Here is a 15,318-nt window from a genome sequence, read left to right as displayed (position 1 = left end):
CGAAGCCTTACCAGTGAAAACCTTTTTCAAGCTGCGGCTGATCCAGATGTTGTCCACGGACTTGGAGCCCTGAGGGTTCTTTGTGCTGATGTTTGTAAATGTGCTGGCGGGGACCAGGGGATGGAACTTCTCCTTCCTCAAGAGGTCGTGGTCGCTACTGTCGGGGGCTTGACTGAAGTCGCCTAAAATGATCATGTCTTTTTCTCCTAGGAGTGCGGAGAGCAAAAATAAATACAGGAAGAGTTAAGTGATAGGATTGTGGAGCATGTCAAGAAAGCGGCTGTATCCTTGGTCCAGGACCTTTATTCCTCAGACTCTGTTAAGGGTTCCTAGGTCTACAACAGGAGTGGGGAGATTGTGGCCTTCTGGGTGCTGCTGAACTTCCACCAGCCCTGACCACTGGGCAATGCTGGTTGGGTCTGCTGGAGTCCAACAGATTTCCCATGCTTGGCCCACAAAATACCCTCCCATTCTCTTATTCTTCCACCCTCAACTGCTCAAAGGTCTCTCCAACTCTGCCCATTTTTTCGTGTTGCTCCCCTGAGCATGAAACTTCTTCTATGACTGTGGGTGTGAGGCCATCAACTCATGCATCAGATCTCTCCACAAAATCCACCTTTCCCCCCAGCAAGACCTCTTGACCTTGCTGTTGTTACGTATTAATCATATTCCACGTAGGTCTGAAGGCGATGTACCAAATATAATGAAAAACAGCCAAGAAGCAGTTAATGACCGCAAAAAGTAACAGAAGGTGGATTTCAAAACGAAGACACTGTGGACACTCATGGCAGAGGCCTATTTGTCCACCTGGGAAAGCCTGTGGGAGCAAAAATGTCCTTTCCGGAAAGTAAAGATATTGGGCACCTGTCACAACCTGACAGCAATGCTGCTCCACAGAACAGGGGCAGCTACGCTGAAGGCCCTGCTTCAGTGGGGCTTTCACATCTACAGTGGTTGCAGACCTCTCAAGTGTCCCTATTTTCCAGGGACAGTCCCAAATTTACAGAAGCTGTCCTGGTTTCTGATTTGATCCTGGAATGTCCCACTTTTCCTTAGGACGTCCCTATTTTCATTAGAGAAACGTTGGAGGGTATGGAGTTGTCTGACCCCTGAGCCACCTAAAGACAGCCCTGTAAAGGGAAGCTTTTAAAAAATGTTTAATGTTTTATTACGTCTTTATATGTGTTGGAAGCACCCCAAGTGGCTGGGGCAAGCTAGTCAGTTGGGTGGGGTATAAATAGTAAAATAATAATAATAATAATAATAATAATAATAATAATAATAATAATAATAACAACAACAACAACAACAACAACAACAACAAAAAATAATATAATATAAAATAATAATAATAATAATAATAATAATAATAATAATAATAATAATAATTGAATAGGACATCCTTATTTTCATCAGAAAAATGTTGGGAGGAGATTTGGTTGCTCCAAGACTTCATCAAGAACCAATTTTATGTAGACGTTTAACCATCTACAATGCTATAAAAGAACAATATGCTTCCCTTTCCCAACTTTTAGTTTGGTTTGAGAAGTCTCATCACTAAAGTGTGCTTTGTACACCTCTAAGAACCAAACCTCTAAGAATTGAAAAGCTGCGGGACTTCCATTCTTGTTCCAAGTTACACAGGCTGCAAACACACCATACATGACCACCCCTCCAAAGCATGGGAACTGTAGTTTGCCTTATGGGACTACAATCCCCAGCACTATAGTTCCCATGATTCTTTGGGATGTACGGTGTACACACACCATAGTTAGCTGAAGCCATGTATCCAAATAGCTCTTGACAAAGATCTGCTGAAATACCGTATGTCAGTTGATCAATTGCCCAACAAGCCTCTGAATTTTTAAGACAGACTGACAGACAGACAGACAGACAGACAGACAGACAGACACACACACACACACACACACACACACACGTCATCCCAACAGTGCAATCTACTCAAAAGTAGTCCCATTAAGCTTTAAGTCCCTGGAAGGTGGATATTGGATTGCAGCCTCTGTGGCTCAACCCTCCTGTTTCAATTTATGGTGTCCAATGTGACAATATAGAGAATACAGATTTTAAAAATTCCCTCCGAAGGAGCACCACCCACTGAAGATGTTTAAGAGTCAACTTTCTAGTAGCTACTTCCTCAGTGCTTAAAACAACGTTGTCATAAATATTTGTAAGCTTCCTATAACTAAATACCTTTGGTATATCATTTTATACTTATTTTGCCTTTAGATTTCGACAGGATATATCTTTGCTAAATTTCTGTGTATAACTCCGTTCCTCCAACTGCAACACTGCGGCTGAATTCTAAGTGAGCCTGCTTTGTTTAAATTTGATCTTTCCGTATAATCTGTTGCCAACCTCTTTTCCCCCTCTGAGTTTCTTCATTTGTTCTGGGAGTTGACAGCGCTGGCCTTCTGCCTGGCGAGATGGAGCCTCACGCTCAGCTCCCAGACAACTCCAAACAACAAGCTCAATAAGGATGCCGTGCTGACAAAAACCAGAGCCTCAAAATTCAATGAACGTCCCTAATTAACATGTTAAGAATCCAGAATACTGTACATTGTGAAATGCACCGACGCAATGCAAATAGTGACTTCTGCTCACATGATACCAGGTGGCAAATATTCCAAAGACTATTAGGTGCCTGTTTTGGGGGACAGTTATTGCTTTTTGAGCAGGATATATTTTTAGAATTTCTCCTGTTGATTCATAAGGCTACAGGGGGAGCTAGGATGAAGGGCTGTAGCTGAGCGCTGAGAACAGCTGCTTTGCACACAGAAGGAGCCTGGTTCAAGCTCTAGCATCTCCCCATAGGGCAGGTTAAAGACGGCTGCCAGCCTGTTTCTGCAGCCACCTGCTGCCAGGCAGAGAAGCCAGGACATACTGAGCTCAGTTCAAGGCAGCTTCCTACGTTTCTGCTGCTATGCAGACCTTCAGCCAGCAGAGGGTGCTCCTACTCAACAGCACTAATCTAGTATTCCAAGAGCACAGCCTTGCCATTGCAAACCTAGCAGAGCGGCTTTAAATGCAAAAACTTCCTACGCCGATTGCATTTCTGTGCAGAGGGGAAGCATGCAAACCCTATTAAGATTTCTACAGATGGCAGAACACACCTCTCTGTGTGCATGGGGTGCACACTGTGAAATAAGAAGAATGTACAAAAATCCCTGCTGAATGCAACCAAACCTAAATAATAATTATAATAATAAATGTTATTTATATCCCGCGCTCCCCAGCCGAAGCCGGGCTCAGGGTGGCTAACAACAATAAAATAGTACAACATTCTAAAATCATTTCATTATAAAATTAATTCAAATCAAATTGATGACAACCATTAGGCTAAAGTTCTGTGACGATTGCCAAAGGAGGGAGTCAGGCTGTGCCCTGACCAAAGGCCTGGTGGAACAGCTCCGTCTTGCAGGCCCTGCGGAAAGATGTCAGGTCCCGCAGGGCCCTAGTCTCTTGTGACAGAGTGTTCCACCAGATCGGAGCCACAGCCGAAAAAGCCCTGGCTCTAGTTGAGGCCAGCCTAACCTCTCTGTGGCCTGGGATCTTCAAGATGTTTTTATTTGCAGACCGTAAGTTCTTCTGTGGGACATACCAGGAGAGGCGGTCCCGTAGGTACGAGGGCCCTAGGCCGTATAGGGCTTTAAAGGTTAAAACCGGCACCTTAAACCTGATCCTGTACCCCACCGGGAGCCAGTACAGCTGGTATAGCACCGGATGAATGTGATCTCGCAGCGATGACCCCATAAGGGGTCTCGCCGCGGCATTCTGCACCCGCTGGAGTTTCTGGGTCTGTCTCAAGGGCAGCCCCACGTAGAGTGAGTTGCAATAATCCAGTCTGGAGGTGACCGTCGCGTGCATCACAGTGGCTAGGTCAGGGCGAGAGAGGTAAGGAGCCAACTGCTGAGCTTGGCGGAGATGAAAAAAAATGCCAGCCTCGTATCCCTCTGCCCACAGCGGCCACCGAAATGTCTATGAGAAGTCCAGAAATGATAGGACAACTCCCCTCTCCCCATGCTGCCTCTGTTCCTACAGGCAGTACACAGTCATAATTACAAACCACAGATAGCCTTAACTGCACTCCTTTGGGTTATCCTTTCCTGGACCTTTTCCAGCTCTAAATATCATTTCTGAGACACAGTGGCGGGAACTGTCCACTGTATTCCAAGTGTGCTCACGCTATACTTGCTACAAAGGCATTACGATGCCGCTCGTTTTATTTCTGAGAGGTATGCGATTGCCACATGGGATCTAACTTTCCAATACGGTTGGGCTTCTCTAGTCTAATCTTCCAACGTAAATATCCATCCAAAATTATCCTCTGACAAAGTTAGACCGATGGGGGGGGGCAGGGGGGCGGGGACTAAGAAAAAAGAAAGCAGTATTTGACTAAGGACCAGCAGGTAAGAGTTTTGTCAATATCACATGGTCTGGTAAATATCCTATTGTCACAACACAGAGTCTTGTAAATATCACAAAGATGTTAAACGCAAAGTGCAGGCACATAGCGGTTTTCAAAAGATATGCAGCCATTGCCTTTTCACCCTCACAGTCTATAGAGCACCCATCATTTCATCTTAGATTGGCTCCTCCTCAGTCTTTTTTAAATTGATTTAAAGGGAAAAAAGTACTGGGACTCAGCATTAATTTGTTACAGTAAGTGTCACACTTTAAACATGGGGGGGGGGGGCTGCTGGTACATTGTACCCATAAGTAAAGGTAAAGGGACCCCTGACCATTAGGTCCAGGCCTGACCGACTCCGGGGTTGCGGCGCTCATCTCACTTTATTGGCCGAGGGAGCTGACGTACAGCTTCCAGGTCATGTGGCCAGCATGACTAAGCTGCTTCTGGCGATCCAAACACCGTTCACCTTCCCGCCGGAGCGGTACCTATTTATCTACTTGCACTTTGACGTGCTTTAGAACTGCTAGGTGGGCAGAAGCAGGGACTGAGCAACAGGAGCTCACATCGTTGCGGGGATTCAAACCACTGACCTTCTGATTGGCAAGTCCTGCACTCTGTGGTTTAACCCACAGCGCCACCCGCGTCCTCATACCCATAAGTACCACCCCCTAAAAAAGTACTGCTCCTTGTAACTCTAACCATGCGCACGATTTGACAATAGCAACTGCACATCCAACATGAGGCATGTAAGGTGTGTGGAAGTAATCAAGCAACATAAAAGTATGTGTTTTCCAAGGTATCACGCCATCCTTGGGCCCCCCAAAAAAGAGATCTCATCTCTCTGGGCTGTCAGATTAGACCAGGCATAGGCAAACTCGTCCCTCCAGATGTTTTGGGACTACAACTCCCATCATCCCTAGCTAACAGGACCAGTGGTCAGGGATGATGGGAATTGTAGTCCCAAAACATCTGGAGGGCTGAGTTTGCCTATGCCTGGATTAGACCGTTGAAGTTCTTGATGCCCTCCTACAATTGGGTCTCAGGGTAAGGCTTGCCTTCATTGGACTTGGAGGTGGGTGAAATACAGAGTTCTTCGACATTGCAGGAGACTAATCAGATTAGAAAAAAAGATGTGGTTCCTCTTCCCTGGTCACTGATTGGGATCAGCTCCATCATATTTGATCAGATCTGTGCTTCCTCTTAGTAACAGCCAGTGTGGCCAAATTGATACACCTGGCTGACAGAAGGAGAGGTGGCTTCGTGGTGCATAAACGTATTATGTGACCCAATCAGATGGGTGGGATATTTAGACATTAGCCAGAATAGCAGGGGATGGGGGGCAAGGGCCCAAGGGGGGGGTGCAGGGGGGGTAGCTGCCCCCCCGATCCACAAATATTATTGAAAAGCATTGAAAGTGCTAAATTATCTGAGGTTCTGGTTCACCACCCCCAGCAGGAGCCTGCTCCCCGCAATGTCCTATTGACAGTGTACTTTTACCTGTGATTTCCCAAGAAAAGCTCAACAACTTGGATTGCCTAAAAAATGCTGAACATCTTTGCCCCCCCCCCCAAATAAAACCTGGCTATGTCCATGGTGGGGAGCAGCCATGAAATTGGGAGCAACCACCCTGCCCCAGAAATGTGAAAACAGGAAAGAATTTACGCTAACCCGTTTCAGTGTTCTCCCCTCAGCTATTTAAATAATTTTATTTAATTTCAAGATTTAACCGCATTCCAGATCTGAAACGGGTATGTCCGTGTTATAGTGAAGAGTTAGAAATTGTACCAGGCGTGTTACTACAGTGTAATTTTTATAAATCGCTCTCACTGTATGGAATCAAACATTTTGCTTTTGGAAACTGAAGGTCTGTGGAATACACATAAATTTGACTCCGGCTCTTGGGTGGGGGATGAGAACGTGAAAATGCAACTTTGCAACCACCATTGCACTAAGCGCCGCTGAAATCAGTGCAACTTTCTTCTGAGTAAATACACTTTGGACAGCGTTGAAAACCTCACAGACCTCAGAATGTTGCTGAGAGTGCTTCCATTTAACAGAAAGGACATTACTATTTTCAACTCCATTTGAACCAGAAAGAAATCAATACTTGCCTAATGGAGAAGAGAAAAACAATTCTGGAAGCTGTGTTCCAACTTTAAAATAAATGTTAAAAACACACACAAAACAACACCAATGGAGGTAGGCACTAATTAAATTGTGACACAGCGCACTTGACTTCAGCTCCAGTCTTTCAAAGTATTGCTGAGTCCAAATCAGATCTGCAGAACTTTCTATACTTCCCCTCCCCGCTAAAAAAATCTCACAAAAGGGTAATCAAATCCAGCAAAACACAACTGATGCCTCATAACTCAAAACAGAAATGACAAGTTGAGTATTTGTTAGCTGTACTCTTCACACACCTCTTCTGAAACTGGAGATGGGTGTTGATTCAGAATATTTTAAGCCGCTGACCTTGGAAAATTGAGCTAAGTCATCCAACATTTTTGGCCTTTGTTAAACAGTAAACAAAAGTGCTGGTCACTCCTGTCCCCCAACAGAGGCCCAAGGGCTACATTAACTAAGGTGAAATCAGGATAGCTTTCCCAGAAGCTATCTGCATCTAACTTAGCAGATTTAAGGTAAAAAAAAAAGGAATAGTTTAAATGCAATTGCTTATGAAAACTGTCATTGACAAGAACCAATCTGAAATACCATTCTATCTTTTCCCTAACACCAGGGGGATGCTATTTTTGAAACGATGCCTCCTAAGACACATGGGTTTGCCATCTAAAAAGGAATGCAACTTTTTTTTTGGAACAACTGTTCCTTCCCATATTCAAATTTTATGCACATTTAATCAATCAACTGACTAAAATGTATGTGATTCATTGACTGGCTTTTTAAATTGGATACCAGTCTACTTGAAGTAGGTCTTCTGATGATGCCAAAATGTCATCTCCCAGGCATTCCCAGGGTGACGCTGTGGTTTAAACCACTGTGCCGCTTGGGTTTGCTGATCAGAAGACTGGCGGTTCAAGTCCCCGCGACGGGGTGAGTTCCTAATGTTCGGTCCCAGCTCCTGCCAACCTAGCAGTTCGAAAGCACGTCAAAGTGCAAGTAGATAAATATGTACCGCTCCAGCGGGAAGGTAAACAGCATTTCCGTACGCTGCTCTGGTTCACCAGAAGCGGCATAGTCATGCTGGCCATATGACCCGAAAAACTGTTTACGGAAGTGGACAAACGCCGGCTCCCTCGGCCAGTAAAGCAAGATGAGCGCTGCAACCCCAGAGTCGTTCATGACTGGACTTAACTGTCAGGGGTCCCTTTACCTTTAGGTATTCCCTACAAAGCCAGCCTGCAAAAGGTAAAACGGCTGATTGCAGGGGCTGTTTGGATCCAGCCTGCAAATGGGCAACTTCTAAAGGGTCAAAGAAGCACCCCTCGCCAAGGAACTATTGGGGCATATGAAACTGCTGAGAATTGACACAGCTTTTGAAAATAAGCAGTGCAATTCTGTGCATATCCACTCAAAAATAAATCCCACTTAACAGGTAAGTGTGTGCAGATTGCAGCTTAAGTAGATGAAGAGTCCCATCTGCTAGTTTTTATTGTTTTTAAGCAAACTGCTTGACGCTGAAGAAAAACATGGCCTTACCTTTCAGTGTTTCCTGCAGTGTCTGTGCAAAGGCTGCTAATTTATGACTATCGTGGTTTTTCACAGCATTTTCTCCCACTGAGGGCAAAGGAGTCAGGTGAAGGTTAACCAGCGTTAGGTCATTCAATCCGACCTGGACAGGTGCAAGCAATGCGTTAGTATTAATTACATTTATTTGTCGCTTACTACATAAAATGTCTTGAAGGAAACACGACAAAAGTGTTGGCAGCCACAAAACTCTGTCATCTAAGTTTCAAGAAAACTGCTTTTTCTGCCCAGTTATGACATGTACACACATTTGAATAACCCAGATTTGTTCCCTTAAGAAAGACGCCCTCAGACATCGATGCCAAACTTCAAACACAGCACCTTTAAAAAACATTCCCTTATTCACATTCAGCAGTCAGCAGTTACTATCAAAATGACCATGCCATACGTACAAAGAGACAAGTGTATTATTAAACAATCAAAAGTAAATGGTTGTTGTTAAGTTGTGGGTGAACATATCAGACGACACAGCAATTCTTCAAACAGCTCTTGTTTATTCACAGGCCAGAACAGAACTGAACTGAAGGGTTCAGCCAGCCTGCTTATATAGAGCTCCAGTACAACGCAACTGTAACAACTTTCTGTAACTTTCCAATCACTGAACGTCCCTTTCAATCCCTTATTTGCATATGTGGACCTGAGTGAAAACTATCTACAGTACCCCCTGCTGGCCCAGGGTGAGAACTTCAGTACATAACAGTTGTTCTGTTTGTACATATATCAGAAATGATATACAGTGGTACCTCGGTTTATGAACTTAATCCGCTCCGGATGTCCGTTCTTAAACTGAAACTGTTCTTAAACCGAGGCACGCTTTCCCTACTGAGGCCTTGCGCCACTGGTGCCCTTCCACCATTCAATTCTGTTCTTAGACCGAGGTAAAATTCTCAAACCAGGACACTATTTCTGGTTTTGCGGAATTTGTGAACCGAATATTTCTTAAACAGGACTGTTTTTAAACCGAGGTACACTGTATACTAATAACGATCTCCATTCTCCAGCATCGGCACCCATTTCTGGCGAGCTCTTGTGAGGTCTCACAGAAATCACGTGAGATCTCAATGGAGCCTGCCGCCATGGCGCAACCCAGGTAAGGAATGCAACAGTGATGGCACCTCAAGCCCTTGGCTTGCGTTGACAGACCTTTGACCAAGCATGGCCCTTGAACTCCTCCCTCGAGGATGTAATACAACTGAGAACATGCCCATGCTCTCAATTTCTTTCACTCAAGAACTCTTGCGCACCGTTACCTTGAAATGTGCAACGTAAGGGTGAGGATACGTCTGCCTCCCATTGCCATTTGTGGGGGGGTTCTCGTGGGAGATGGCATCCTTCAGTTCTACCCCTGCTGTTGTGTCCCACAGGAAGCCAGAATATTCTACGCACTGAGAGGCAAAAGAAAGACAATCCAATATTCAAAAATATATAGGTAAAGGTAAAGGTACCCCTGCCCGTGCGGGCCAGTCTTGACAGACTCTGGGGTTGTGCGCCCATCTCACTTAAGAGGCCAGGGGCCAGCGCTGTCCGGAGACACTTCTGGGTCACGTGGCCAGCGTGACATTGCTGCTCTGGCGAGCCAGAGCCGCACACACGGAAACGCCGTTTACCTTCCCGCTGGTAAGCGGTCCCTATTTATCTACTTGCACCCGGAGGTGCTTTCGAACTGCTAGGTTGGCAGGCGCTGGGACCGAGCAGCGGGAGCGCACCCCGCTGCAGGGATTCGAACCGCCGACCTTTCGATCGGCAAGTCCTAGGCGCTGAGGCTTTAACCCACAGCGCCACCTGCGTCCCTCATAAATATATAGATCCACTCATACTCTGATCCTTTCCTTTTCCCTCAGCCCGCTTAACAATGAGTTTCCAAAAATGAACTGAATTGACAGCAATGTGGTCCAAAGCAAGGATTAGTTGGGCATCCATAGCTGAATCCATGTACAACACAGCAAAACTGAATTTGTATGAGTGTGGGTGGTATCTACTCTGAGTAGACCCATTTAAATTCATGGACCTACATTAGCTGTATCTATTAACCTCAATGGGTCTACTCTGAGTAGGAGAGTGGTTAGATCTGATCAGGGTGCTGGGTGTTTTTTGTGTGTAAACGTATGCTTTTATTACCATCTCCAGAAGGATACCACATATTTATAATGTTATATTTATAATTCAACAGGATATCCTCTTATGCGCAGGTACTTTTTAATAGTTGTTTTCACATTGTCAGTGAGCCACTAGATTGGTCGTTTCGAAACCCATAAACAAATAAATATACTGTCTGGGTTTGTGGCTAGCAGGGACATTATACGCACAAATACATTTTATATTTAAAATGCACTGACAAGAAAACTCTTTGCTTTCCTGGCAAAAAACTTGCTGCAGTCGGACAGAAATAAGCATTTCCAAAATCAATAACAAGGTCCAGGAGAAAAGCCAGTTATGAGTAGTCAGCTCAAAGCAGAACTAAAATGCAGTCCTTGGCAAAAACAAAAACCATAGAAGCTTTTTGCTCAAAACAAGGGGTAGCTATGTCCTCAGCTGGACAAAAACACAAGTTGTGGAAAGGTCACGGCATGCAGACTAGAGTACCGTATTTTTCTCCCTATGGGATGCACTTTTCCCCCTCCAAAAATTAAGGGGAAATGTTTGTGCGTTCTATGGAGCGAATGCAGGCTCCTTGGCTTCAGTGAAAGCAACGCGAAGCCTCCAAAGCGCAGAGGGAGCGCTCCCTCCGTGCTCTGGAGGCTTAGCGTTGCTTTCGCTGAAGCCTGGAGAGCGAGAGGGGTCAGTGCACACCGACCCCTCTCGTTCTCCAGGCTTCAGGGGTAGCCGCCTTAAGCCTTTGGAGTGCAGCGTGAATTCCTGCTGCGCTCCGCAGGCTTTGGGTTCCTTTCGCTGAAGCCAAGTATTGCTCTCCTGGCTTCAGCGAAAGGAACCCGAAGCCTGCAGAGCTCAGCGGGAACTCACGCTGCGCTCCGAAGGCTTCAGGGATAGCTTACTTACTTTATCAAACCTTTATTAGGCATTATGGAAATAAAACCTTAAAAGAGAAAATAACATATAAAAGCCTTGAAATATATATAAAAAGGCAGCAGTTTGCTAAATGCATATATATATATACATATAGAGTCAGTGGTTTTCCTTGTTATCCTGCTCCTTGGAGGACTGCTACCAAAAACTCGGCTACCCCCGCCGTTACCCTTTGGTCAACGTCGGATAGGTAGAAACCCACACATTCACCTTGCTGCGGTTCCAGACCACCCAAAAGAGGGGACAGCACGCGTTGACGGAGCGTACTGTACAATGGGCAATGAAGGAGAATATGCTCTACAGTGTCCGGGACATTCATAGAGCATCTGCAGAGTCTCTTGTTTCTAGGAATGTTTTGATATCTTCCCCTGACAAATGCTGAGGGAAAAACATTCAAACGGGCCAGCATAAAAGCCCTACGTTGGGCTGGGATTATTAGTTTAGTGACGTAATTGGCTCTGCTATCTAAGATATTTAATTCATAGAATATGGGGGAGCAAATTTTGTTTACAGCTGCCATAATATTTTGTCTCTCGACATCCTTTAGTCTAGTTAGGATATTATGGGAGATATATTGCTCACTAGAGTTGTACAGGGGCTCCAGCTCGATGCCTAAAGATTCAATCTTTTTTTCGAGGTGCTGATACCATCTTGATTTATAGGAGTCTTTGAGCAAATCAGCGAGCAGACTTGATGGAGGGCAGCGAAAGTGGCAGCGTAACCAATACTTTATTGAGGTGGACCATGCCCAATATTCCATTGTGTGTATGCCTATTTCTGCACACATTGTTTCATATTTGATCATAGCTGGGAGTCCAGGGATAGCCACCAAGACATAAGTTTCTTTGCTCTTTGGGGCTGGGGGGGGGGGGGACCCGGGATTCCCCTGGCAGCCCCGAGAAGCTCTGGGAGAAGTGGACAGGCTGCGCACAAAAAAAATAATTTTTTTCTTGATTTCCCCCTCTAAAAGCTAGGTTCGCCTTATGGTCCGGTGCGCCTTATGGAGCGAAAAATACGGTACCTTGTGAGGCTGGCCTGAGGGCTTCTCAGAAACCGCTGTCTTCCAGCATCCTCGAGGGCCCTTCCATTTCCGGATGTTTGGCAGGGTTGGTTGGTTCAACTCCATGCAAAACTATAAAGGGACCAAGCAAACAAATAACAGCCGTTACCTATCTTGTGAGAGAGGAGAGGATTAACCCAGGCTACCTGGTGAAGAATATTCCCAAAAGCTTCATTTTTTAGCTGGCTCACATCCCTTTTCTCCGTGCGCAATTTTTTCAGCATTGCTATCTTACGTTCGGCATTGCAGACCTTCACGTTGAAAGCAAACGGAAAGCCTTTAAAATTGCCTCGATGTGCAAATTAACAGGAGGCCAAACCGTTTAAGGAAAATAAATAGGTGTAACAAAAGCTACAGGGGAGCGGGGAAGGAAGAAGGGCTTCGCAGCAAGAGCATCAACGTTGGGTTTTTTTTTTTTTTAATAAAAAACCTCGATTCAACAAAATTCAAAACACTGGGGAGAAGAAGAAAGCAGCAAAGGCAACTCTACAGTTTTTCAGTGAAGCGGCGCTGCTTTATGCCAGGTAGAATGCCAGACTGCAGATTGTGAGGCAGCCTCCACAGTCAGAACAAGCCAAAGAATAAAGCGTCTGTTATTTAAAATAAAAATGAAAATGAAAATGAATGCCCTCTCCATAGGAAGGGGAGCTGGCTAGTCTCCCTAGTGTTTCAGTCCAGGCTCATGCGCTCTCTCTCTCTCTCTTTTTAAATTAAATTTTATTTAACATAATTATTACAAAATACAAGCAAAATACATACAAATACATACATACATATCTTTTTTCAGATAAGCACACATATATAAAAAAGAACAAAAAAGAAAGAAAAGAAAAAGAAAAAATAAGAAGAAAAATTGGAAGAAGAAGAAAAATTGGAAGAATTTCTTCCAAATTTATTCTACAAATCTCAATAATAAAATTTCACTGATTGACTTCCATCGCTTACACTGCACTTCCTATATACATTTTAAGCAAATATGTATCTGTTATTCCCCCCGTATTGTTTCTGGATTATATTTTTGGGTTTTTGTCTTATCAAATCAGTCAGCTTTGCTAATTCCAAGTATTCACATAATTTATTCAGCCATTCTTCTTTGTGTAATTCCAGGCTCATGCTCTCTGAACATCCCACCTGACCCTTTTTAAAAAGAGCTGGCTGCTAACATATTGTGTATTGCTGACTGGGCTCAAAAATGGGATTCTCAGTTAAGTCAGGAGGAGTCAGTGCTAAATGTTAGCCGCTATATTTCTAGCACCCATTTCTGGCAACATAAACCAAAGTCACCTCTCTTCTTAAGTCTGATCACCAGGACCGGGTTTACGCTGAACCCAAAGTTACCAATTTATAAAAAATATAGACCTGGATCCTAAATTGCTCTTTTATTCACGTAAAGGGGGGGGGGAGGATTTCCACCAACTCCTGCCTTCACCTGAAGCCCCTCCCACAGCATATTCCACCCCATTCCCAAGGGCCCCCCAACTTTCAGGAGCCGATTTTAAAGGAGACCGCAGAGCAAAGAGAAAGAAAGGCTGAAAAGCGCAGTTTCATGAACTGTGTTTTGTTGGTGGGAGGAAAGCAAGGATGCAAGCCAAGGTGAGGATTACTGGAATATTGTCATTAATGTACAGTGTGCTTTACACACAACGACACAACAAAGGAAAACATGTTCCTGCCCCAAAGGTGCGTTGTCTGTTCTGTCCTAGCCCATAAGTGACGTGCAGTGCTAATGTTGATGGCTCCAAAAATAAAATAAAATAAAACACCTTGGAAAAATGGTACAGGGACACATGCTGGCACATCTTGAACTCTGTGAGGCAATGCCAGCCATCCTTGGGAGTTACACTTAGCAGCAGTTTAGATCAGCATCGCTGACACATTTCTGAACTTCAGGAGAGACTGTCAGCTGTTACAAAGTGAAATCTGCAGCCGTCCTGCACATGAAGCATTGGCAGATTCAGGGGAACCTCAAAGTTTGTAGAAATATCCCCCCCCCCCAAAAAAAAACCATGGCAAAGGAAGTTGGGAGGAGCAGGGAATCAAAACGGCCCCCTCGGAACTCATTCATTCATTTATTGTAAATGCTTTTTAACAGCTTATTATTACAGCACAAACACACAATCACACGACACTTAGAAAACAAACTACAAAAGAAAACACAAAACAAATGATAAACATATATCCATAAATCCGCAAGTATCTGCACACGGACTTACGTTATCCAATCTTTAATTCTTATTCTATTCTAATAAGACTTCCTTCCTGCTCAACACGGGTCTGATTTTAAACTTGATAAACTGTTTCTTTCTCATTTCGTCTTTTCTACCCTTCTCCATATGTTGTATTTGTTAACCATAATTTGTTTTGCAAAAATTATCCGAAGCAAGTCCAGGTTTTAATTTGAGGGCACTGGTTTTTTAAAATAATCTCTGTACGTTCCTCACTCTTTTTGAAATTTTTGTTTAGACTGTCCCCTAACTGCATCCGTCATTTTTGCCAACTGAAGGTAATCAAATAATCTTTCTTGCCACTCTTTTTTCGTTGGCACTGTTTCACTTTTCCAGTTTTTTTGCAATTACTATTCTTGCTGCGGATGAGCCCCATAAGAACTCAATAGTGTGGTGTAATGGTTATATGGGGTTGCTCGTGCGTAAGTTGCCGCCACTCCTGGCTAGGTGGCCTAGTTAAACCTTTCCTGGCTGGACTGCCCTTCACTTCGTGGCTGTTCAGTCGCTAGCAGAATCCGTCAGTGGGCGTTTCTTGAACCTCTTCCAGCAAAGAAGCTCTTTGATGCCAAGTGGCCGCCTACTTTCCCTGCGCGGAAGTCTTCTGCGCAGGGTGGGCTTGGGCAGCGGAGGACCTGTGCTCTCCTCGCTGGTCTCCTGCGAAGAGTCCTGGAGCCTCCTCTCTGCTTCCCCCATCGGCCCCCCTCTATCCCTGGTGTAGCGCTGATTATCTTCCCCAGCTGGAGACCTGCCTCTCTCCTTGCTTGGCCCCTCTCCAGCATCGCTGTGGAGCCTCGCCTCCTCCGCTAGTTGCGATGGCAGTTCCCTGACATGTGGAATGCCAGGAGACAAGGAGCGGGGTTGACAGTCAGGTAGAA

General features: G+C 44.7%; 1 protein-coding gene across 1 annotated transcript in view; it reads right to left on the bottom strand.

Annotated features, from left to right (window-relative positions):
* EEPD1 (endonuclease/exonuclease/phosphatase family domain containing 1) overlaps positions 1-15,318 on the bottom strand; it is a 62,253-nt gene that overhangs the window by 1,234 nt on the left and 45,701 nt on the right. Inside the window, exons 3-6 of the mRNA XM_083706353.1 lie at positions 12,180-12,290; positions 9,385-9,519; positions 8,087-8,219; positions 12-206 (exon numbers count right to left, since the gene is read on the bottom strand). Coding sequence (XP_083562479.1) covers positions 12-206; positions 8,087-8,219; positions 9,385-9,519; positions 12,180-12,290 — 574 coding nt within the window. The remainder of the gene's footprint in view (positions 1-11; positions 207-8,086; positions 8,220-9,384; positions 9,520-12,179; positions 12,291-15,318) is intronic.

Source organism: Podarcis gaigeae (genome assembly GCF_964106915.1).
Source record: "Podarcis gaigeae genome assembly, chromosome: 12".
NCBI lineage: Eukaryota > Metazoa > Chordata > Lepidosauria > Squamata > Lacertidae > Podarcis > Podarcis gaigeae.
This window is presented reverse-complemented; position numbering and strand designations above follow the sequence as displayed.